Source organism: Serinus canaria, chromosome 20, assembly GCF_022539315.1.
Source record: "Serinus canaria isolate serCan28SL12 chromosome 20, serCan2020, whole genome shotgun sequence".
NCBI lineage: Eukaryota > Metazoa > Chordata > Aves > Passeriformes > Fringillidae > Serinus > Serinus canaria.
Window position 1 is genome coordinate 7,038,216 of NC_066333.1, and position 21,157 is coordinate 7,059,372.

A 21,157-nucleotide genomic window follows, 5' to 3' on the forward strand; every position below is an offset into this window, starting at 1 on the left:
ACCCCCAGAGACAGCCCCAGGCACGCTCCCACCCAGGACCCACAGAGCATCTCTGGACCAGAGGAAGCTTCCCCATAGGGTCTGTGGCCCCAGCTCCCAGAGGCTCCCCAGGCATCCTCCAAAAGCTTGAGCAGGGACCCCATCCCTCCCACAGGAACTGAAGGTCTCTCAGAAGCTGGTGGGGGCTTGCCAGGAGACAGATGCAGCAGGAGCCAGACATTGTTCATCAGACTGGGTTTACTGGGGGATGGGGGGCACAGAGACCCCTATGGTAAGCACAGAGCTGAGGGTGCTGAGGTGGGATTGGGAGGCTGGGTGATTTATCCAGCAGCTGATGGAGCCCTCCATGGCTGGCTGTCCAGCTGTCCAGCTGTTGTCTGGCTGTCTGGTGTGGGTTGGCTGCACAGACTGGATCCTTGGTCCAGGTCCAGGTGAGGGCTAGGTGAATTCTGGGAAAGACAGGAATCTGTGTTCAGACCCTCACTCTGTAGCATGACTGGGCACATCTGGCAGCCCCACAGCGGGACCCTGAGAGTGAGGGCTCCAGAGAGCCCAGACAGCTCTCCCAGAGAGCTGTGAGGGGTGTGGTGGTCATTTCTGCAGCATGCAAAGATGTAGGGAAGACAGCACAGGTGGGATGCTGCACTCCCAGCCATGGTCACAGTGATCTCTGTGCCCATGGCTGCACATCCTTCTGCAGCACTGTTCCACTGGCTCCTGCATCCACCTGTGCCCACCCGTGCCCACCCACACTCACCTGGGGACACCAGCCGGGCCCAGAGGCAGCAGAGCCCCAGGAGCAGGAGCAGGGACAGCAGCCTCATGGTGTGGATGGGCGGCGTGGGGGCTGCCTCCCTGGGCACAGGCAAGGGTTTAAATCCTCCTGGGGCACAAGGTTGGTGCCCATGACCTGGCCCATGCCCCAGCACCTGACACGCTCCATCCGAGCGTGAACCCTCCCGTCCCCTCCCTCCCTCCCTCCCGCGGGCAGCTGGGCTGGACGAGCCTCGGGGGAGGCAGGAAGGTGCTGCTGCTTGGTGCTGGGCTCTGTGCAGCCCCAAGAGAGCCGTGCTGTGCCACAGGGCATGAGCAGCCAGTGCCACTCCCGGCTGCAGGAGACAGGAAAGGGGCAGGCAGCAGCAAAGGGCCAGGGGACACAACTTGGGGCCAGCCTGGTGAAACAGTGCTGGAGGCTCCCGGGCCGGGCGCTGTGGAGCAGCCCGTGGTGCCCTGGCAGCTCTCCAGGCATTGTTCTGCCTCTGGGAACAATCGCTGGTTCCCGAGGGACGTCCTGTGACCGGACACGGTCCACAGCCCCACGCTGCCACCAGCCCCTCAGCCCTGCATCTCCTGGCCAGCCGCTGCCCAGCTGGCCAAACACTTGGGGACAGGAAAGCTCCAGGGCCACCGGGTCCTGCTGCTGGGGACAGGGGGAAGGGGCTCTGAGTGGGCACCAGGACTGCAGGGCTGCAGCAGCGGGTCCGGGTGCTCAGATTCCCGTCGCACGGTGCTCAAGCTGCCTCTGGCCCTTCCATCGCCACACTGGACACTGCAAGGTGTCGCAAGGACGGCAACGGAGCTGCCGGGGCTTTCCCTGACAGCGCCTTCCGGGAGTGCCCATCCCTGGGAGAGGCAGGAGGGTTCACGCTGCACGTGGATGAGTGTGTGTGCACACGTGGGAGCCAGGTGTGGACACGTGTGTGTGCAGTCCAGGCTCCCTGTCCTCCTGCTCAGCCCCTCGGCTCTGCTCCTGGCCCGGCCAGCAACATCATCCCGGTGGCACAGGCTGCCTCTGTCCCTGTCCCTGCTGGGTGCCGCATTCCTGGGGGGTGCCGCATTCCTGGGAGGTGCCGCATTCCTGGGTGTTCCCTGGGTACCCCGTCACTGCTTTCCCACAGAGGAGGTCTGGCTGGTAGCTCTGCCCTCCCGGCTGCACCCATTGCTTACCCTGTGGGTCCCTGGAGAGAGGGCAGGACAATGGGGTACGGCACAGGTCCTTCTCTGGAAGTGGTTTTCTGTCATGTGAAACCTCACTATCTACCTGGGAGCAGCCCTCCCTCATCTCTGGCACCGTCCCTGCATCCACCGTGGTGTGGATCTATCCATCCAGCCTGGCCATGCTGTTACTGCCGGGGACCCTAACAGGCAGGGGGACACGGACAGGCGGGGCTGCTCTGGAAGACTCAATCCGTTCGTCCAGTGATCACCCGGCCTCTGCGATTCCCCTGGGAAACAGCAGGAAAAATTCAGTGGATTTTGGCACTGTGGCCACCGAGGGTGGTCGCTAAGTCCCTGCACAAGGGTATCTTTCCCACTGCCCACTCTGACTCTGCACCCCCGACCTCCTCCGGCACGTCCCTCCGGATGTGCTCCCAACCCTGCTCAGGACCGGCCACGTCACCGTGTCCCGAGCAGGGGACACTGCCACGACCTCATCCTGGGGCTTCGCAGCACAGGCAGGAAAAGCTGCGGTGGGGCGTGGGCGGGGGGCGCGGGCGGGGGGTGGCACCGCCCTCCCAACCCCACCCCGACTCCGACTTTCCTGGCCCCTCCCCATGGAGCTTTCCTCGCCCTCCGCTTCCCCCTTGGGACAATAATTACGGCAGTAATTAGGATAACAATTATTCTTGCTGAATGGGAACATCTTAATGTGTTTCTCCCTCCTTCGGCAGGTTTCACCCCACGCCCACCCACGGGTACCGGCGGGTGCCTCCCAGCTCAGCGCCCGGGGCCCCTCGCCTGGAAGCTGAGCCGGCTGCGAGCCGTGTGCCAGCCCCGGGGGCCACCAAGGCACGATGCAGCCCCTGGATCCCCACCCTGCGGCCAGGAGCAGGGGTCTGCCGGAGGGCACGGGGCACGGCTCCGCGCCGCTGTTCCGCGGGATGGGGGCGGGTGAAGGAGATGGTCCCAAACCGAGAGAGGGTGATGAAGGAGGTGACAAAGGGACAGGATGAGGATGGATGGGAGCATCAGCGGGACGTGCCTTCCACAGCCACAATGGTAGGCAGCGAGGTGGTACCCACAGGCTCAGCCCTGTGCGTGGGCCCGTCCTGCCCGGGTTGCTCTCTGTCAGACGGGAGGGAGCATGGGAGAAAGCCATGAAGGGATTCACCTCTGGCACAGACTTTTCCTAGGACATGCACCACAGGGAGCACAGGGAGAGCGGTGCTGCAGCATGCCGTGCCCCAGCCCTTCCCTGGCTGATGGCTGTGCCAGAGCTGGCAGCTTTCCATGCCCTGGCATGGCACTGTCATCATCCCTGGCAATGGAGAGGCCAGTGCCAACCTTCCTCAAGTCAAGCTTGTCCCCAGGAGGCTGCAGCAGCTGCTGGCGCTGTCCCCAGCCCAGCCTGGTTGTGCTGCTGCCACCCAGCTGGGCTCCCTGAGGGCTGTGCCGGGACAGCTGGCCTGTCCTACCGGTTCCCCCCAGCTCGAGGGCTGTGGCCAGGATGCCACCAGGGAGACCAGGCCCTGCCCGGGTGTGGCTCATTACCTGCATGGCAGGTATTAGCTTGGTTTAGGCACCAGCCCTGCTCCCTCCGCCCCTCTTGCATGCCTTAAATCCCAGCCCACCACACCCGGGGCCAGACTCAGCCATCCAGGGCACCATGGAGCTGCCACCTGGCTGTCTTCTCCTCCTTGCTGCCCTGCTCCCCCTAGCCAGGCGGTCCAGCACGGCCCCACACACAATGGGACGAGAGGAGATGGGTGAGTGTGGCTGGGTCATGGCCTGGGAATGGGGTACTCTGGGTGCCACTGCTGCCCAGTGCTTCCCAGATGCTTGTAGGCATCTGCTGCCAGGTGCCTACAAGTGTGGGACTGTGGGAGCCTGGGGTCTGACCCCAGGGCACTGGGGGCCTGCTGTGGCTCCTGCTGTGTGCCTCTCAGCAGCCTCCTGGCCAATGTGTCCTGCAGCAAAGCCTGGGTACTGCTACCACATCGCAGAGGTGGAGGACCTGCTGGACAAGGACTGTGGCTCCTGCCACATGGGTGCCTCCTGTTCACGCTGCACCAGTGATGCTGACTGCCACGGAGTCACCAAGTGCTGTCCCAGCAAGTGTGGCTACACATGCCAGGAGCCAGTGCTGGGTGAGGACTCACTGGGGGCTCTGGAGTGGCAGCATGGCACTCACGGGGTGGGTGACAGGAGGGGTGTTGGATGACATGCGGTAACAAACTGGGAAGGGAGGTCCCTGAGGTGTTCCTGAGCTCTTGATGGGTCTTGCAGATGCTGTGGGGTCACCACTCTGTGCTATGGGGAAGCTCCTGGTGTGTGGGGCTGGGGCCAGGGGTGTGCAGAGCTGTGTGCTGGCACCAAAGGTATGGCAGTAAAAGGGAACCAGAACTGTGCAGGGCTGTGTGAGGGTGTGAGAGTGCTGAGGGTGGTCATGTGTCCCTCTGCCCTGGCTCAGCCTGTCCCCTTTGGGTCGTGCAGACTTCTGCTACCTGCCCTCAGTCTGTGGGAACTGCAAGGCTCTCTTCCGCCGCTTCTTCTTCAATGCCTCCAGCCAGCAGTGTGAGGAGTTCATCTACGGCGGCTGTGGCGGCAACAGGAACAACTTTGAGACCAAGGGCGAGTGCTTCCAGGCCTGTTCCCACGTCAGTAACTAGCAGTGTGCTGAGGGCCATGGGCCACAGAGGGCAGCTGCTCCTGGCCCCTCTCCTGATGCCCCAGCTTTCAGTTCCAGGTGCCTGGCAGTGCTGGCCTCGGAAGTGGTGGCTTCTATATGGCTCCTGCCTGGGGGAAGCTGCTGCTGGTGGCCATATCCATGACCCTACAGGGAGACCATGGGGCTGTGGGCAATGAGGGCAGTGGGCCTGGGTGGCCATTCTGGGGGCTGTGGCTTGACTGGGAGCCTTGCTCGCCTAAGGACACATGCCCATGCCAGCATGGATGGCCCCTCCTAAGCCTGGTGCCTGAGCCAAGGAGCCTGTCCCTCCCCTTGGACTGTGACAATACAAGGACGGGTCCCTGGATGAGCACGTCTGGGTCTGGTCCTTCCTGCCTGTGCTGGCAGGAGCAGACATTGCCTGTCCCTCTGGGCACTCCTCCCTCATGGGGACGGGGTGGTGAGTGCCTCCAGCAGCACGGCATGGCAGGGCTCACCCAGCCACCACCCTGCAGCACCCCTTGCCACGGATGGGCTCCCAGCCAGCCCTGCCTTCGAGATGCCGACATGACCTGACTGAGAGCTGGAGCCACTGAATGGAGAAGGAACAGCTCCTGCCTCGATGGATGCCTGGGGTGGTGCCCGTCCCCACCCTGCCCTGACCCCGGTCTGTGTCTGCACTTCTTCACTGGTCCTGTGGCACCAACTCTGGCTGAACCTCCAGGCCCTGGAGGCCTCAGGTGATTTCAAGGCCACTTCAGGACCACATGAGGCAGCTGGGGCCAATCAAGCACACACTTTATTGCTGGAGGTGGTGGGGAGGGGACAGGCCAGCTCGGGCTCATGACTGTCCCATGTCCCCTAACTTCCTGCTGCAGAGGAGCTGCTCTTCCATCACATAGCATCTGAAAAGGAGGATGTGCTTTTAGGGAGCAAAGAGACTGCAGGAGTGAGGGACCAGTGGCCATGATTGCAGCCATGCTGGCCAGCTCCATGAGAGCTCCATCCCACTCCGCATCACTTCAGATCCCCTCACCCTGCAAATGCATCTGCTGGGAACAGAGCAATGGGGCAGTAGTGGGAATGGCCTCACAGTGATGCTGAGCTGGCAGCATGCTGAGGGCTGTGCCCTTCGTACAGGTCAGCTGGCACCCTGCATGACCTGGTGTTAGCCCTGGGGGCCTGTGGTGGCCATAGGCCTCCTTACCACCAGACACCCGTGTGCAGACATGGCCACAGCCGTTGCTGCAGCACTTGTGGCCCCAGGGACATTCCTCATCCAGGCTGCACAGGTCCAGGCAGGTCCCACCGCCCCCAGGCATGGGGCACACTCCAGCTCTGCCTGCAGGGCAGAACACCCTGCCATGGATCACCTGGCTGAGACACCCCACGTCTCCTGGGGCAGCACTGGGTCTGCTGTGGCTCACCTCCAGGAGTGTCCAGGCAGACACGGCCGCAGGAGGTGCGGGTGCACCTCTGTCCCCAGCGACACTGTGAGTCGGCCTCACACTCCTCCGAGCAGCGCTCAGCACTGGGCTGGGGCACAGCCACAGTGTCCTGCTCTGTGGGCAGGGGAGCACGGCCACATGGTGACTAAGCTGAGGTTGTGTGCGCTCATCACTCGCACAGAAAGAGGGGGAGGCATGGAAAGAAGGATGGGGGAAGATCATATCTGCGGAGGGTGTGAGACCTCCACATGTACAGCTGCCTTGGAGGAGCCAGCTCAGGGTTCCAGTGTGGTCATGGTGAAGGGTCCTCATTGGGGAGGAAGGGCCAGGATGCCCCAGGGTGGGTGCCAAGAGTATCCAGGCTCTGTCCCTGCTGGGCTGGGCGGTGTGAGGGGCTGACCTTGCAGAGAGGCTGGTGTGCAGATGTGGCCACAGCCGTTACTGCAGCACTTGTGGCCCCAGGGACACTGCTCATCGAAGTCGCACAGGTCCAAGCATGTGCCCCCCTCCCTGGGGATGGGGCACACTCCTACTCTGCCTGCAAAGTAATCACACAGCTGGGGCACATCTGGCCTGGGCCACCTCACCATGGGGCAGTCCAGCGCAGCCACACACGTCTCCTAGAGGGCCTGGCTGGTTCTCACCTCCAGGGATGTCCATGCAGATGTGGCCACAGCCGATGCTGGTGCACCGCTGCCCCCGGGGACACTGTGAGTCAGCCTGGCACTCCTCCACACACCGGCCATCAGCTTTGTCCCCGCTGTCTGCAGGGGCACCACCTTGCTGTCACCTGGCTGCCCTTGAGGGGCTGGGGCCAGCTCCCCCCGAACAGGCTGTGCCTTCTACCTGTGGGCACGGCCACGCACTCCCGGCCGCAGCCGGTGTCACAGCACTTCTCCTCTCGCCGGCAGACACTGTCATCCAGGCACTGGCTCCCGCGCCGGCGCCGCAGGTCCCAGCACGGCCCTGCCCGAGGGCACTCCCCGGGGTGCTCTGCCAGAGGAGGGGACTCGGGTGAGGGCGGGGGTCCCTGTCACATCGCTTCTCCGTGCTGGTGGCCGGGCTGCCACACTCACCTTGGGCAGGGCGGGTGCAGCGCATGGCGCAGCCAGAGAAGCAGCACTTCTCCTGCCGGGAGCAGTCCCTGTCGTGGGTGCAGGAGTCCATCTCCGTGCACGGCTCCGAGGAGTGTTGTGGCCTCACCTTTGGGCACTCACCGGGTTTTTCTGAGAGGGGCAGGAAGAGACAGGAGGAGGGGGACCGCCCTGTATTGCAGGCACCTCCATTTGTGCAGCCTCGGGGTGCCCTGGCCCGGGGATCTGGGTGCCTGCCCTGTGGCAGCGCTGTCCCACATCCTGCCTCCAGGAGCTTTGACAGCAATCCCGGTGGAATCACTGTTCTAGCGACCGTCTCCTCACCTGGTTCGGGGGCTGAGCACACGGAGCCACATCTGCTGCTACTGCAGCACTTCTCAGCCCCCGGGCATTGCCAGTCCTTGGTGCAGGTGGTGCCACACGGGGCCAGCGGAGCCTCCTCAGCCAGCGGGCAGATGCCTGGTTTCTCTGCGGGCAGGAGGCAGCGGGGCTGGGAGTGCAAGCAACAACAGGGGGTGTTCCCCACCCACTGTCACAGTCCCTGGAGCTGGGGGACACCCCTGCCAGTAACTGGCACCTCGGGAAGGGGGCAGGCAGACGGAGTCGCAGCCACGGAGGCAGCACTTCTCCTCGCTGGGACACTCGCCATCGTGCCGGCACCAGGCTCTGCAGTCGTAACTGGGGAACAGCCCAGCACGGACCGGGCAGAATCCGTCCTTTCCTGCAGGCATAGAGTGGGGTGGCTGCAGTGCTACTAGTTGGAGACACCCGTGGGGACCAGGGCACGTGGGGCTGTCGAGCCTTTGGGGCGGCTCCCAGCCCCCTCACCTTGGCTGTTTGCCCCACAGTGCCTGGTGCACAGCTGGTGACAGCACACGTGGAACGGGGGACAGTCCTCGTCCTTGAGACATCCCCACTTGTGCTGCAGTGGCCATTGAGTCACTGGGGCAGGGCTGGTGTCCTCTGCACCGTGGAGCAGGATGAGAGCATGATGGTGGCCTTACCAGAGGTTGGTTGCACTGTCCCCTTTCCCTCCCCACTCCAGTGCCCACCTGGAGGCTGTGCAGTGTGTCCCCACCCGGCAGAACCCACCCTGGCAAGCATGGGGTGAGGGGTCCCGTTTGTGCCACAGCTCTGTGCCATGGTGGCTGCAGCCCCACGGCGTCATTCCCGGACTCTGAGCCGTGTCCCCGCCCTCGCTGCCCGTGCTGTCCCATGCTGTCCCGTCCTGCCTCACCGGCCGGCACTCCTGGCAGGCACTGGTGGCCGCAGCTGCTGTTGCAGCATTTCTGCGCGTCGGGGCAGTCGCCGTCGCCTCGGCACCGCTCCCGGAACGGTCCCGGCTGCACCGTGGGGCCTTCGCTGGGCTTGGGCTGGGCTGACAGGGCAGAAGGAGTGTGACGATTCAGCATCCCCCACTGGCCGCCCTGCCTGCCCCGGGGTTCCCTGGTTCCTGCCATGACCCACATATTCCTGGCTCCTGGGCCACGTCCCGGCGTTGGGTTTTCCCGGCAGCTGTCAGGAGCTGCCGGGGCAGGGAAAGCGCCGTGTGCTGGGCCAGGGCGCCAGGCTCCCAGCCGGCCCCGCCGGGTCCTTACCCTGCGCCGGCTCCAGGCAGGCAGAGCCGCAGCCCAGCGGGCAGCACTTCTGCGCTCCCAGGCAGTCCTTGTCCTCCAGGCAGGGGAAGGAGCAGGGGGCAATGAGCCCCTCGGGGGCTGCTGCCGGGCAGGCACCGGGCTTCTCTGCAGCGCCGAGGGGCCAAGAGGTGAGGCTGCGCTGCAGTGTCCTAGGGCAGCCCCAGGAAACCTGCCACTGCCAGACCCCTGTGCCTCGCCCTTGCTGCACCCCTTCCTGTGTCCCATCCCATCCACACACCCCAGCGGCGCCCAGAAGGCTGTTAGCAGCGCACAGGGAATGGGACAGGGAGAAGGGTGCCAGCTGTCCCGGGACAGAGGTGTGTCAGCGGCTGTAGCGCGGTGCCGTACCTTCTGCCGGGGGGATGCAGCGGAGCCGGCACTCCCAGAGGCAGCACTTGAGCCCAGCGGGGCAGCTGGAGTCATTGGCGCAGAGCGGGGACTCCAGGCGCAAGCAGCGCATGAAGTCCCGTGGACACCGCCCCGGTTTCTGGGAGTCCCCTGTGTTGGGATGGCAATGTCAGGACAGTGCCAGAGCCATTCATCCTCCATCCCTGGGGAAGTAGGATGTGGGTCTCTGTGCAGGGAACAGGAGCAGGGACTGCAGCCCAGGGGCTAGAGATTTCTCTGCATCATGGTCCGGGGCTGCTGGACCCCACACCGAGACCTGCATGGCACAGCACAGTGTGGCACAGTGTAGCATGGCATGTCATGGTGCGGGATGGCGTGGCCCGTGTATGCCCTCGCAAATGCCACGAGGAGTGTCACTGGCCCTGTCAGGGTGAAGCCAGCACCAGCTGGAGGTCAGGATCTATTCCTGGGCATCCTGCTGAGGCGGGCATCCTCACAGCAAGCAGCACGTTCCTCACTGCTGCCGTCTCCTCCTCTTCCTTCTCCTCCTCCTCTTGGCACCTTGTGCTCCTCTTGGCCATGTTGGGAAACCTGGGGCAGCCCTGCCTCTGGTACAGGCGAGCTCCAGCTGGCTCCTGTGCCCGGCTCCTGCTGCCAGCCTGGGCTGCGGCGGGATCTGCCTCTGCCAGCAGCCGGTCCGGGTGTTTGGGCTGCAAACAGACGCTGCCGGAGTTTCACTGCAAACAGCAGCTGCTTGCTTCAAACAAAGAGGCACCGGCCGTGCCTCGGTGTGGGCAGAGCCACGCCGCAGCTGGGCACCACCGCCCCGGGCATTGGGGATGGCAGCAGGGGTCTGTGCCCAGGATGCAGCAGAGACCCTGCTGCACGTGGTGCCACTGGGAGCTGGCAGTTGCTGTGCCCGTGAGATGCAGGGGGTGCCCACGGGGCTGAGGGCATGCACACATGCACCCTGGGGTGGGGGCAAGGTCCCCCAGGCAGTAGGGCTGCTGTGCAGGGGCTGCAGCCAGCTGGAACGTGGTCCCTGTCAGCATATGCTGGGCAGGGACAGAGGGCACACGGCAGGGACATGGGGGCTGGGATGCAAGGAGCTGCTCCCAGGCTGCCTGTGCCTGGCAGCTGCCGGGTTTGACTCCTGGTACTCACCACCCTTCTCTGGTGTTACACTCGGCTCTGCCCTGAGGATGAGGAGGCCCAGGAGGAGGAAAACTCTTGGGTTCATGCTGCTGCTGGGGATGTTGTGCATGTCTGGAGCTGAGCTGGGTCTTGGTTTAAAGTCTGTGGCAGGGGTGCCTGAAGTGGCAGGGCAGCTGAAGTTGAGCTGCCTGCTGTGGCAGTTGGTTGTGCTATGGGCAGGAGGGGCAGGAGGAGGGGCAGTTCCCAGAACCCGCCGGCGCCCCGCCAGCCACCCCGCTTATCTCTGCCCAAGCCCTGCTTTGGGGTCATGGTGACCTGTGGGGCTGGGAAGGCCAGATGGGGTCAGGCACTTCTGCCCCTCATGTTGCACCACCCCATCCTTGCTGGATCTGGCTGCCACTCTCTCTCTGGGTGTTCCTCCAGCCCCACTCACCCCTCTACTCCCTGGAGTGGGGGCTGTGGATAGACCCCATGGCTTGGTCCTGGCATGGCCGTGGGAGCATCATGAGGGGTTCTAACAGCTCTGCTGCCATGGTGCTGCTCTGCAGCCAAGGGCAGCTTCCATGCATGGGATTGCTTGGGATCAGCACCATGAGTAAGCAGGTCCTGCCATGGCCCCTGGCACATGGGTGATGCTCCCTGCCCCCTTCTTTGTCTGGGTGCTCCATCTGGCCTGATCCGTGACTGCTTTTCCCACCAGGTTTTGACACTCTGGGATGCAAATGAGCCCTTCCTTGGCACAAGGAATCTGAGGGAACTGGTTTTCCAGTCCATGACTTCTGAGGGGACATCATGCAGTCCCCAGGCCCAGCAGGATGGTTACCATGGAATGATTATGCCTGGAAGTCACCTGCTGGGACCTGGGACCCTCTCCCTGCCCTTGGGCAGTGCCTGCATGCAGGGATGGCTGCCTGCATGCAGCCTAGGCTGCCAGCGCCTCTGGGAACCAGAGCACAGAACAGGGATGGTGACCCAGAGCAGAGGTGCCTGTGGGATGGTTTATTCTCTCCCCACAGAAGTGCTGTGGGGCAGAGGGGCCATTGTGGATGCAGGGTTTTGCCTCATGCAGGGTTGCTGGGAATCTTGGCCATGGGTAGTGCAGACAGCATGCAGCCCTTGATGGCACAGCTGGGGGTGCCAGGGACCCTGACCAGAAGCATCAGAGTCAATGCTGGTGCCAGTGCAGAGGATTCAGCACAGGGAGAGGTGTGGGGTGCACCAGCATCTCTGCTCAGCCCTTGGGTGCAATGGCAGTGGGGTGGAGGATGACCCTCAAATGGCAGCTCCTGGTGCAGCCCTTCCTGGCCATGGCTACTCTGTACCTGGAAGAGGCAAGTGAGGTGGTCAGTGAGGATGCCTCAGTGCGCCTCCTTTGAGGGATGAGAGGCCCTGTGGTGCTCCCACCCTGGCCCCCCTCTGTCCCCTCCAGGCTGGACCCAGGAGACAGCAGGCTGGAGGGGACTATAACCCATGGTGGGTGGATGCAGACCCGGCTGCAGCACTGCAAGCAGCAGGGGAGACAGGGGGACAGTCCCTGTCCTGCAACCAAGGAGGCACTTGGTTGCCAGATCACCCTCTGCTGCAGGGGGACAGAGACCTGGCCATGCTGGCACATGTGGAGAGAGAAAGGGGTGAGGAGCTCAGGGCACCCCTCCAGGGACGGGGAGCTGCCCTGCCTGCAGGGGTGAGCTCCTCACTGAGCTCCTGCCCCATTGGAGAGCAGCTCAGTCCCCAGCTTCCCACTGCCCTCTGGAGGGTCATGGTGACAGGCAAGGAGGGGGCACAGGGGTCTTGTCCCCACAGGGTGCTGGTGGCTTACCCTTGGTGGGTGGTTTGCAGATGTGGCCACAGCCGGTGGTGCAGCACTTGTCGTCCCCAGTGCAGTCACCGTCAGTGTCACACAGCTCCAGGCAGGGCCCCAAGGAGCCCCGCAGCACCATGGGGCACATGCCAGGCTTTGCTGCAGCACGGTGGCTCCCTGGTGACAGGGAAGAGTGCAGCTGTGCTGGGATTCTGTCTCCAGTCCCACTCCTGGCACAGCCTCAGTCTCCATCCTGTCCCTGTCCTGCGCCTCCATCTTCCTTCCCCAAGCACCATGATGACCTCGGTCACCAGCCTCACACCCTACCAGTCTGACCCAGTGAGACCAGTCACAGCTCAATATGGGATGCCAGCTGGTAGCTGGAGTGGTGAAGGACAATCCTTGCTCTGGTTGCAGTCTGAGGGGGTGCAGGAGGGAGGGTCAGGAGAGGTTTCAGCCTTTCATGCACTCAGAGCCATCTCCCACCCATCACGGAGGAGTTGGGCATGGGGATCCCTTCCCACAGCACCCTGAGGGCCAGCTTTGAGGACTGGGGCTGTGCCCAGGGCAGGCATGTGGCACCGGGAGCCACAGCCAGTGGCACACACTCCCTGGGGCCTGGATGGATGCCACCAGCTGCACACTTGGCCTGGCACAGCTGCTGTGCCTTGTCCAGCAGTAGGGCCAGGCACACACTGGGCTCTGTCAGGGGGGAGCTGGGATAGCACCAGTGCAGAGGTGAACTGGACGTGGGCATCAGAGAGGGCTGGCAGGGCTGTACCTGTGTCTGGAGGAGTGCAGGCCAGCCCACAGCCAGAGAAGCAGCACTTGTGTTCCCCAGGGCAGTCCCGGTCATCGGTGCAGCGGTTGGGGCAGGCAGCAGCTCTCTTCTGGGCACGCTTCCGTGGGCAGAACCCAGGTTTGGCTGTAGGGAAGGCTCAGGGTTTGGCCTGCAGCCAGCCTGACCCCACTGCCCACAAGCCCCCTACAGTGCAATGGGGGCTGCAGACTCCTGGGGCTGCCCCAAGGCATCTTCAGCCTGGAATAGGGATCTCCAGGACACCTCACCTGGCTCAGCAAGCACGCAGCGGGTGCAGCAGCCGCGGGTGCAGCACTTCTCCCCCGAGTGGCACGTGGTGTCGTTGTGACATCTTGTCCCACAGTTTGGCCCAATGGCACTGCCAGCATGGGGGCAGTATCCTGGGCTCTCTGCAGAGGGAGATGCTCCATGCAGCCATGTAGCCATGTCTTGGGGAGCAGGGACACCCCCTCCAGGGGCACCAACACAGGCACCAGCCCACATCCCATCCATTGCCCAACCCTTGCGCTGGCATCCTTTGGAGTAAGCAGCAGTACCTGTGGTGGGCAGGAGGCAGGTCCAGTCCTTCCCGATCTGGCAGCACTTCTCAGCACCAGGGCAGCCATGGTCGGAGAGGCAGTACAGCCTGGGGGACCAGGGGGCTCTGCTGGCCCCTGCTGGGCACTCACCCACTTTGGGGGGAGCAGGTGGGGTAGTGGTGGTCCAGCGTCCCTGCAGGGCCGGGTGTGGGGATGCAGTGAGGGTGAGGGCAGTGCCCTGGACCCTGGGGCTGTGCTGCTGGGCCAGTGTGAGCAGTGCCAGGAGCACCAGAAGAAGGGTGCGGTGGCCCAGCATTGCGCTGCAGTCAATGTGCTGCTGGGCAATGGGCTGGGATTTAAACCCTGCTAGAGTGGGGGGTGGCCAAGCCAAGCTGCTGCTTCTCATGGCAGCACAGTTCCGGGACTGTGGGAGTGCTGGGCATGAACAATTCAGCTTGGGGGAGACTGCTGGGCCAGTGCTGGGCTCGTGGCCCATGACTGACACATCTGCAGCTCCCTTTCCAGGTCACTGGTGACCTGTGAGCAGCTGTGCCAAGGGCTAAGCAGCACTCCCAGAGCCACACTATTGAGAGCATGGATGGGACACAGGAGCAGTGTCCTGTCCCAGTCTTCAGCATCCACTGGATCCCTCCTGGCATATGTGGAGCAGGCAGAGCTGCTGTGGAGCTGTGGTGCTGGCACAGCCTGCACCTGCACGGCAGAGAGAGGGGAACCAGCACCAGACCCTGGGCAGTGCTGGGCAAGGTGTGGGACTCACTCAGTCCTAAGGGATGGCTCTGTCAAGGGTGGAGGCTTTGGGGGTGCCAGCCCCTCCCAGGCAGGAGGGACATAGTCTGATCCCAGGGGCAGGGAGCAGGAAGGTACAGAGGAAACAGGGCCCCTGGAGACCCATGGAGAGCAGAAAGTGCCAGGGGAAAGCAGGACAGGAGCAGGAGCCCAGATTTGAGCAGGTGGGGAGGAATGTGACATGGGACAGTGGCATGTGGGTTGCACTGCCAAAAGCTCCTTCAGCTCCTTCTGCTGCGGTCAAGGTGCCATGGCCAGGCTGGGAGGGCAGAGATAAGGAGGAGTCTGGGTGATGCTCGTGTATGAGCACACACAGCACACACTGCAGCCTGTTTGTCCCCTGGCCATTGCAAAGCAGGGAGCAAAGAGCACCTCTGCTCTGACGGGACATGGACACAACTGCACCTTGACAGTGCTCTGAGCATGGTAGAGGACCCAAGGTGGAGGAGCCAGTGTGCAGGGACAGCTGGGGCCATGGACCCATGGGACAGCCCCAGGCAGGGCACAGGACCCTTGGAGGCCTGACAGAGTCAGTCGATGCTGCTGTTTGTGTGAAGCCCTTCCAGGCATCCCTGGCATGGGATGGAGAGGCAGTCATGACTTGTGATGGAGAGGTGGCCACAGCATGGAACAAACAGGTGGCCAAGGTGTGGGATGGAGAGGCAGCCACAGCATGTCAGGGAGAAGCTGCTTTATTGGTGAGAGTACAGGGGTCTTGCCCTGATAGAGAACCTCAGGGAGAGAACTGAGGCTGAAGGCTCCAAGCCAGGGGGATGGTGCAGGGCCACGGCCAGGGCATGAGGGATGGGCATCGGGCAGCAGCTTCCCTGTGGCTGGGCTGGCAGGAGGCGGCTGCACCTGCAAAGGAGCAGAGGCTGTGAGCAGGATGGGTGCATAGGCACGGTGCTGAGGTGCTGTGGGATCCCTGGGGCTGGAATGCACCCAACTGACCTCAGTGGAGGATGGGTGTCACACAGGAGACCTTGCCACAGCCATTCCTGCAACACTTCTGGATCCCGGAGCAGTTGGCATCGGTCTTGCACTGGTTGGAGCAGACGCCCAGCATGGGGATGCCTGGGTTGACGGGTGGGCAGGTGCCAGGCTTCTCTGAAAGGCAAAAGAACATGGCTGAGACCTGCTGGCCCTGGCATGGGGGCAGGGCCTATCCTGCAGCTCCCAAAGCTGTAGGCATGGCCCTGGCCCCTATCTGCCACGAAGGAGGGACCACCACGGTACCCAGCATTTCCCCCATTCCACAGATCCACTTGTTGATGCTCCTTGCCAGCTGTACCTGATGGGAACATGTCAGGGAGGCCACATGGCATAGTGGTCCCCAACAGTCCCTGTGCCCAGTGCTCCCTCTCAGGGACACAGGGCTGGCAGAGGATGCACAGCTGCAGCATGCAGATGTGATGCAGGTCTTGGCGCTGCTGTCCTCTACAATTGCTATGGATGGCCAAGGCTGTTTGTTCATAGTATGGGCACACAGCCTAGACCTCAGCCAGGATCATGGGTCCCCCAAACAGCCTTTGCCCAGCAGTGTGGGGCCCCTGCCCCACTGTGCCACTGCCTGCCACTGGCACTGAGCTCTGGCTCTGCACCACGCTGCCCTCCACTGTGGGGCAGCCAAGACAGCGCTGTCCCGCAGGCAGCCATGGAGGCACTGGAGCCTCCAGGTCACATCCATCTGTCTGCAGCTGTGGATTCCAGCTCCTGCAACCATCTCCTTGGGTCGCTGTCCAGGACTGTTGTGGTGAGCAACAGAACAGTGCCCCCCACATCCTGGGCTGGCAGCTGCCCACAAGGCTGAGCAGACAACAAGGGCTGCAATGGGGCGTGGCGCAGACCCCACCCTCCATTCAAGCCCCAGCATCATTTAGGGCTGTCCACTCAGCCCCTGCATTGCTGAGAGGAAGAACGTGTGAGCATGGCCCAGCAGGAGCACACACCAAGCCTGCTGGGCTTCCATGCAGCCCCCAAGCGCGGTGCTGCAGCTGAACACACATCGGGCACCCAGACCCAGGCCTGTGGCCAGCACTGCACCCTGGAGCACCCGTGCTGCTGGCCGGGACGGGCTGCTGGCTCGTGGCAGTGGCACCGACTCTGGGCAGCACAGCCAGGAGCAGGAGGGAGTGTTACCGTCAGGCTTCTGGCAGGCCTTGCCGCAGGCTGCCGGGCAGCACTTGAGGGTGCTCTCGCAGTCGCCATCGGACTGGCACCCCACTGTGCAGTTCACCGCATCCGTCGCAGGGCTGGGGCACACGCCGGCTTTGGCTGCAAGGCAAAGGTGGGGGCGTGGGCAGGCGCGGGGCGGCCGGCGCCGGGCAGGGCGAGGGCTGCGTCCCTTTCCGGGAGATGCTACCCCTGCCCCAGGGCTGGGTCCAGGGATGCTGCCGAGCCCAACCGCGCCGGGCACGGGCCGGTGCTCGCCCCGTACCCACGCCGGCTGCCCTGGGGCTGGGAGGGAGGGATGCTGGCCGCTCGCCGGGCGTGCCGTGACGAGCCGTGCTGGGCCATGCGCTCATACTCACTGGTGTCATTCTGGGCGGATGCTGCCGGCAGCTCTGCCCAGAGAGCCAGGAGCCCCGCCAAGATGAGGACGCTGCGGGCCGTGGGCATGGTGCAGGAACCGGCTGCGCTGTGGCCGCCCGGCCGGCCTTTAAGCTCCTCTCCAGGTGGGGCCGGCGGGCTCGGCCTTCCGGGTGGCTCCCAAGGGCCGGGCAGGGCCAGGCTCCCCCTTCGCGCTTGCACAACCCGAGTATCAGGTATCTGCTGCTGCTGGCTGCCGACCAGGGAGGGGGAGCCTCGAGGAGACTGGGCGGCCTTGCTGAGAACTCGCCCGGCAGGAACGGCAGCCAAGCACCCCTGGCCACGGCCCCCGCCCGCCGGACCCCTGGCAGCCCCGCGCTGAGCCCGCCGGGCCGCTGGGTCGCCATGACCCTGAGGGCGATCGGCCCCGTGGATGAAGTGGTACCGCTCGCCCGGAGCGAGGCAAAGCGAGTGCACAGGGATGGGGGCATGACCCGTCCCTGCTCAGTCTCACCCTGCACCGCCCCGGCCACGGGCATGAGCTTGAATGGAGCCCCTCGCCTGGGTCGGTGGTGCCCCGAGGCCGGGAGGAGCCAGCAGTGCAGACGGGGCTGTGGCTCAGCTCTACTGCTGCTCGCCCAGGTCCTGCTCCTGTTCCAGCCTCTGTTCTCCTCCAGCTCTTGCTCCTCAAGTGAAGGGTGCTCCAGGCTGCCCGTGCCTTGGGCAGGTGCCTGCCCTGTTCCCCCAGCTATGGGAGCACCTGCCCAGCCACAGCCCTGTCCCATGGACCCTGCCATCCTCACAGCCTCCCACAGCACTGGGGATGCGGATGGACCACCCGACCACCATTTGTGCAAGTGATTGTCAGGGAGTGTCACTGACATGCACTCCCAGTCCTCCGGCGCATGGTGGTACTGGGGCTGTAAGATCCCAGTCCCTTCAGCCTGTCCGAGGTACTCTTCCCCATGGCACATCTGGTGGCTCAGGACACTTCACTGCCCCAGGCTATGTCAAGCTGGGGGCACCTGGCATGGCTGCCCTGCTCACATCAGCGTTTGCCACTCTGCCAGCACCCATCCTCCTGCCAGAGGATGAAACCTGCCCTCTTCCTGGTGATGTGCTCTTGCTGCCGGTGGAGGCAGCCCCAGCTCCAGACATCCTGAAAATTTGCATGGGCCAAGGGTGCATGGGGCCAGGACATGATCCCTGCCTGAGTCACGAGTTGGCGTCTGCTCTGCCGGGGTCTGTCTCCAGGTAATTTAACCCCACAGTCAACAATGTGGCACGGCGGCGTGGCAGTAAATCAGTAACTGTTTGACTTTGCCTGTGGTCCCCTCCCTGCCGGGTGTTTATGCAGGAACAGGAGCCGGCGCTCAGCCGCCTGCCCCACTGCCGCACCTCATGTCACCGCTGACGGCAGTGGGAGTGACACATGGGCAGAGGCCTGGGGTGGCAAGGAGATCATCAAGGCAGCCGTTTTCCCTGTGCCCTCCTGGATGGGGACCTGCTGAGGAGCTGCAGGCACCTGGAGACGCTCAGGCTGGCTGGGATGCTCCCACAGCAGGCCCAGGCCCAACACTGGGATGCCAGGAATGAAAGCAACCATCTTGCAGCCCAGTGGCCCTTACAGCAGGGCCAGAGCACAGTGCTGTGTCAGTCGGCGGTGGGGGGGGTGGGGGTGGTAACAGCTGGGAGGTGAGCACACTGCCCACCAGGATGGAGGGAGAGGAAGGAACTGCACCATCCCTACCTCTGCTGCACAGGGACAGAGCCCATCTGGACCCAGCAGCAGCTTCTCTAGACCAGCAGCACTGCTGCCAGTCCCACACCGCCCACCCAGGGTCAGTGGTGTCCCACTGTGACTTGGGTGTAGCCCTGTGCTGATGCTGTCTTTGAGCATCATTGCCCTGGTCTGACCCTGTGACAACTCTGCCCTAGCATGGGGTGACCCCAGTGTGGGGTGACCTTGGTGCTGGCAGTGGGCATCCAGCACTGGGAGGCTCTGAGGGAGGATGCCAGCACAAGAGCAGATGGGAGCCCAGACATGGAAGGCTCATGGAAAGGAGACGAGGGGAAAACCACAGGGGAAACTGAGAGCTGATAGAAGCAGTGTGGGCACCAGTGGTTTTGCCCACAGTTGTTCCAAGGTGGCTCCAAGGTGCCCAGCTGGTTGCTGAGGGGACAATCCAGCTGAAGCTGCCTCCTGCCAGCTGGAGCACCTGAAGAGGGAATGAGCAAGCTGGCAGCAGGGCCAGCAGCTCCAGCCCACGCAGTTGGCATTGCCTTCTGGGAGACAGGAATGCTTTGGCTCCTGTCCCCAGTGTATGGCATCCAGGATATTGGTGTCCCCGCCCTGGCTCTGCCAGGTACTTCTTCAGCAAAGGCTGAGGATGGCTGTGGAGAGCACAGGGGTCTGGCAGCTGTCCCTATGGCCAGGGAGGATCCTGGCTGGGCACATGGGATCAGCAGCCCCAAACCAGGCCCAAAGGCTTGTCTCTGCTGCATCCCTCAGGAGCTGTTCCCACCACTACTGAGCCTGGTCACGGTGGCTGTGCCCAAGCCTCGTGGGTGACCGTGGCTCCTCCATGGCAGCAGTGAAGTGCTGGAGTCACATCACCTGACTGATGTGGTCAATGATTAAAAGGGGCACACTGAGGTGCCCCCGAGCAGTGAGCACGCCTCCCGCTGCTGGCACAGAGCAGGGATAGCAAGTACAGGGATACAGAGGGACACCCCAGCTCTGGAGATGCTGGGCCCCTCAGTCAGCAGCACAGGGTCCTCACACCATGGGCATGGACTGGTGCATGGACCCTCAGGTCCAGCTGTGCACCTGCTGAGGGCTCCTGCCACACTGCCACATCCTGCCACAGCCGAGCCCCCCTGCCCACACTGCCCCTGCGGCGCAGAGCTCAGTGGCCCTGCTGGCACGGCCACAGCTTCAGTGGTGCATGGATGCTCTGGAGCCTGGCATGTGCCTGGCTCTGTGCTCTGGGATTGCTCCTACCTGCTCATTCCATGTGGGACCCCTGCCCCAATCAGCCCCGCAGTACTCCAGGGGCTGGCATGAGGCATCCACCCCAAGCCCCTCCACACTCACCTTTCTCCTCAGTAGGGGCTGCATGCAGCTGGGCACACAGGGCCAGGATGCCCAGGAGCAGAACGATGGTGGTCTTCATGTTGGTGAATGCCAAAGGTGTGGATGAGGAGTGCAGGTTGGCGGGGTTTATATCTGTGTGGAGCTGGGGAGGGGCCATGCATACAACCTTCATGTGCCAAAACACTCACTGCTGCTGCGTGTCACAGTTGTGCCCGAGGCAATGACGGCCTGAGAAATGATTTACCTGGCCTAGTCCAGCCCTGGCAACCTGGCTGCAGCAGGGGAAAGGACCCTCAGCACTCTCATAGGGAAAGGGAGATGAGGCCATGGGCTGGGGTCACCCTACAGCCATGGGGAGCCCAGAACTACCCAGTTGTGACAAGTGATTTGATGAATTTGTGGGATAGGAACCCAGAGAGAGCTGCTCAGGAAGATGTTACCCTGGGGGCTGCTGTCCTGGCAGTGTGTTACTGGGGTGACACAGGGCTGTGGGTCTGCTGGGCTGTGCCCATCCCATAGACCCAGCACCTGCCTGTCCCAGTCCTGGCCTGGTGCCTGCATCATGCCACGTCCGCTAGTGGAGCCTCAGGGGACAACGGGCTGGGTCCCCGCAGGCAAGCATGGCCTCAGGGGGAGCAGAGCATGGGAAGCCTCCATGAGACACCCACAAAGCTGGGTGCACCCGTTGCTGAGCACCATTCCTCCGTGGGGACTGGCTGGTGGCTCAGTGCCGACATGTCACTGGCTGCAGACATGTCCCAGCACATGGGTGCTATGGCGGGGTCAGCACTGCGGCTGCCTCTCACCTTCCCATGCTCCCAGACTGGTGAGAAGTGACCCTGGGATGCCCAAGGTCAAAGGTGTGGGGGGTCATAGGGAGCCCATCTGAGCATGTGAAGGGTAACTATCCCAAGGGTGAGGTGTGCTCCCTGCTCTTGGGACCCCGTTGTGCTGCCACTGCTGTGTCTGAGACCCTGCCGGTGCTGCTGGCAAGTTGGGCAGAGGCAATCTGACTTGGGGGACAGGGCAGGGGTCTGGCAGGGCTGCAGCAAACCACAGGGGACAGCCAGGGCTGCAGTGGGTGGAAAGGGACAGAACCAGGCTTTTTGAGGGGCTGGTGTAAGAGACTTGTCCTGTGCTGGAGATGGAGAATGGCCCCAGCTGGGGTCCCAGTGTGTGGGAGGACACCAGGGACATACCCTGCCTGGGAAGTTGTGACAAGGCCAGCCTGCCAGGATGCAGGCATCTGTGCTGAAGGCAATGTGACCTCTGTGACCTCATTCAGGGTTTTACA

The 21,157-nt window shown here is 63.4% G+C and overlaps 4 protein-coding genes across 8 annotated transcripts; 1 reads left to right on the top strand and 3 right to left on the bottom strand.

Annotated features, from left to right (window-relative positions):
* The first annotated feature begins 3,543 nt into the window (after positions 1–3,543).
* SPINT4 (serine peptidase inhibitor, Kunitz type 4) lies at positions 3,544–4,976 on the top strand. 3 transcript variants are annotated; one of them, XM_050982233.1, is made up of 3 exons: positions 3,544–3,707; positions 3,888–4,088; positions 4,435–4,976. In XM_050982233.1, the coding sequence occupies exons 1-3, from the start codon at positions 3,608–3,610 to the stop codon at positions 4,608–4,610; spliced, it is 477 nt and encodes a 158-aa protein (XP_050838190.1). In that variant the 5' UTR covers positions 3,544–3,607; the 3' UTR covers positions 4,611–4,976. The 3 variants fall into 3 exon arrangements, with proteins under 3 accessions (XP_050838190.1, XP_018772809.2, XP_009091470.2); XM_018917264.3 differs by having other exon boundaries at positions 3,545–3,707; positions 3,891–4,088; XM_009093222.4 differs by having other exon boundaries at positions 3,552–3,707; positions 3,915–4,088.
* Positions 4,977–5,390: 414 nt separating this feature from the next.
* On the bottom strand, positions 5,391–10,533 carry LOC103818825 (keratin-associated protein 10-4-like). 3 transcript variants are annotated; one of them, XM_018917260.3, is made up of 14 exons: positions 10,301–10,533; positions 9,137–9,286; positions 8,750–8,893; positions 8,389–8,529; positions 7,980–8,114; positions 7,729–7,872; positions 7,476–7,619; positions 7,134–7,283; positions 6,904–7,050; positions 6,702–6,821; positions 6,458–6,595; positions 6,037–6,171; positions 5,817–5,951; positions 5,391–5,514 (listed from the first exon to the last, which is right to left on the bottom strand). In XM_018917260.3, exons 1-14 carry the CDS (start codon positions 10,398–10,400, stop codon positions 5,504–5,506), a joined length of 1,794 nt encoding a protein of 597 aa, XP_018772805.2. In that variant the 5' UTR covers positions 10,401–10,533; the 3' UTR covers positions 5,391–5,503. The 3 variants fall into 3 exon arrangements, with proteins under 3 accessions (XP_018772805.2, XP_018772806.2, XP_018772807.1); XM_018917261.3 differs by lacking the exon at positions 8,750–8,893; XM_018917262.3 differs by lacking the exons at positions 5,817–5,951; positions 6,037–6,171.
* Positions 10,534–11,274: 741 nt separating this feature from the next.
* LOC115484586 (SCO-spondin-like) lies at positions 11,275–14,773 on the bottom strand. Its single transcript, XM_050982293.1, is given in 5 exon segments — positions 11,275–11,838; positions 11,841–11,897; positions 12,054–12,269; positions 12,874–13,017; positions 13,161–14,773. Coding segments are annotated over 5 exon segments (1,269 nt in total). The 5' UTR covers positions 13,927–14,773; the 3' UTR covers positions 11,275–11,752.
* Positions 14,774–14,913: 140 nt separating this feature from the next.
* LOC103818653 (WAP four-disulfide core domain protein 2-like) lies at positions 14,914–16,998 on the bottom strand. The gene is made up of 4 exons (XM_030233241.2): positions 16,769–16,998; positions 16,377–16,511; positions 15,189–15,344; positions 14,914–15,095 (listed from the first exon to the last, which is right to left on the bottom strand). Exons 1-3 carry the CDS (start codon positions 16,854–16,856, stop codon positions 15,190–15,192), a joined length of 378 nt encoding a protein of 125 aa, XP_030089101.1. The 5' UTR covers positions 16,857–16,998; the 3' UTR covers positions 14,914–15,095; position 15,189.
* Between the last annotated feature and the right edge of the window lie 4,159 nt (positions 16,999–21,157).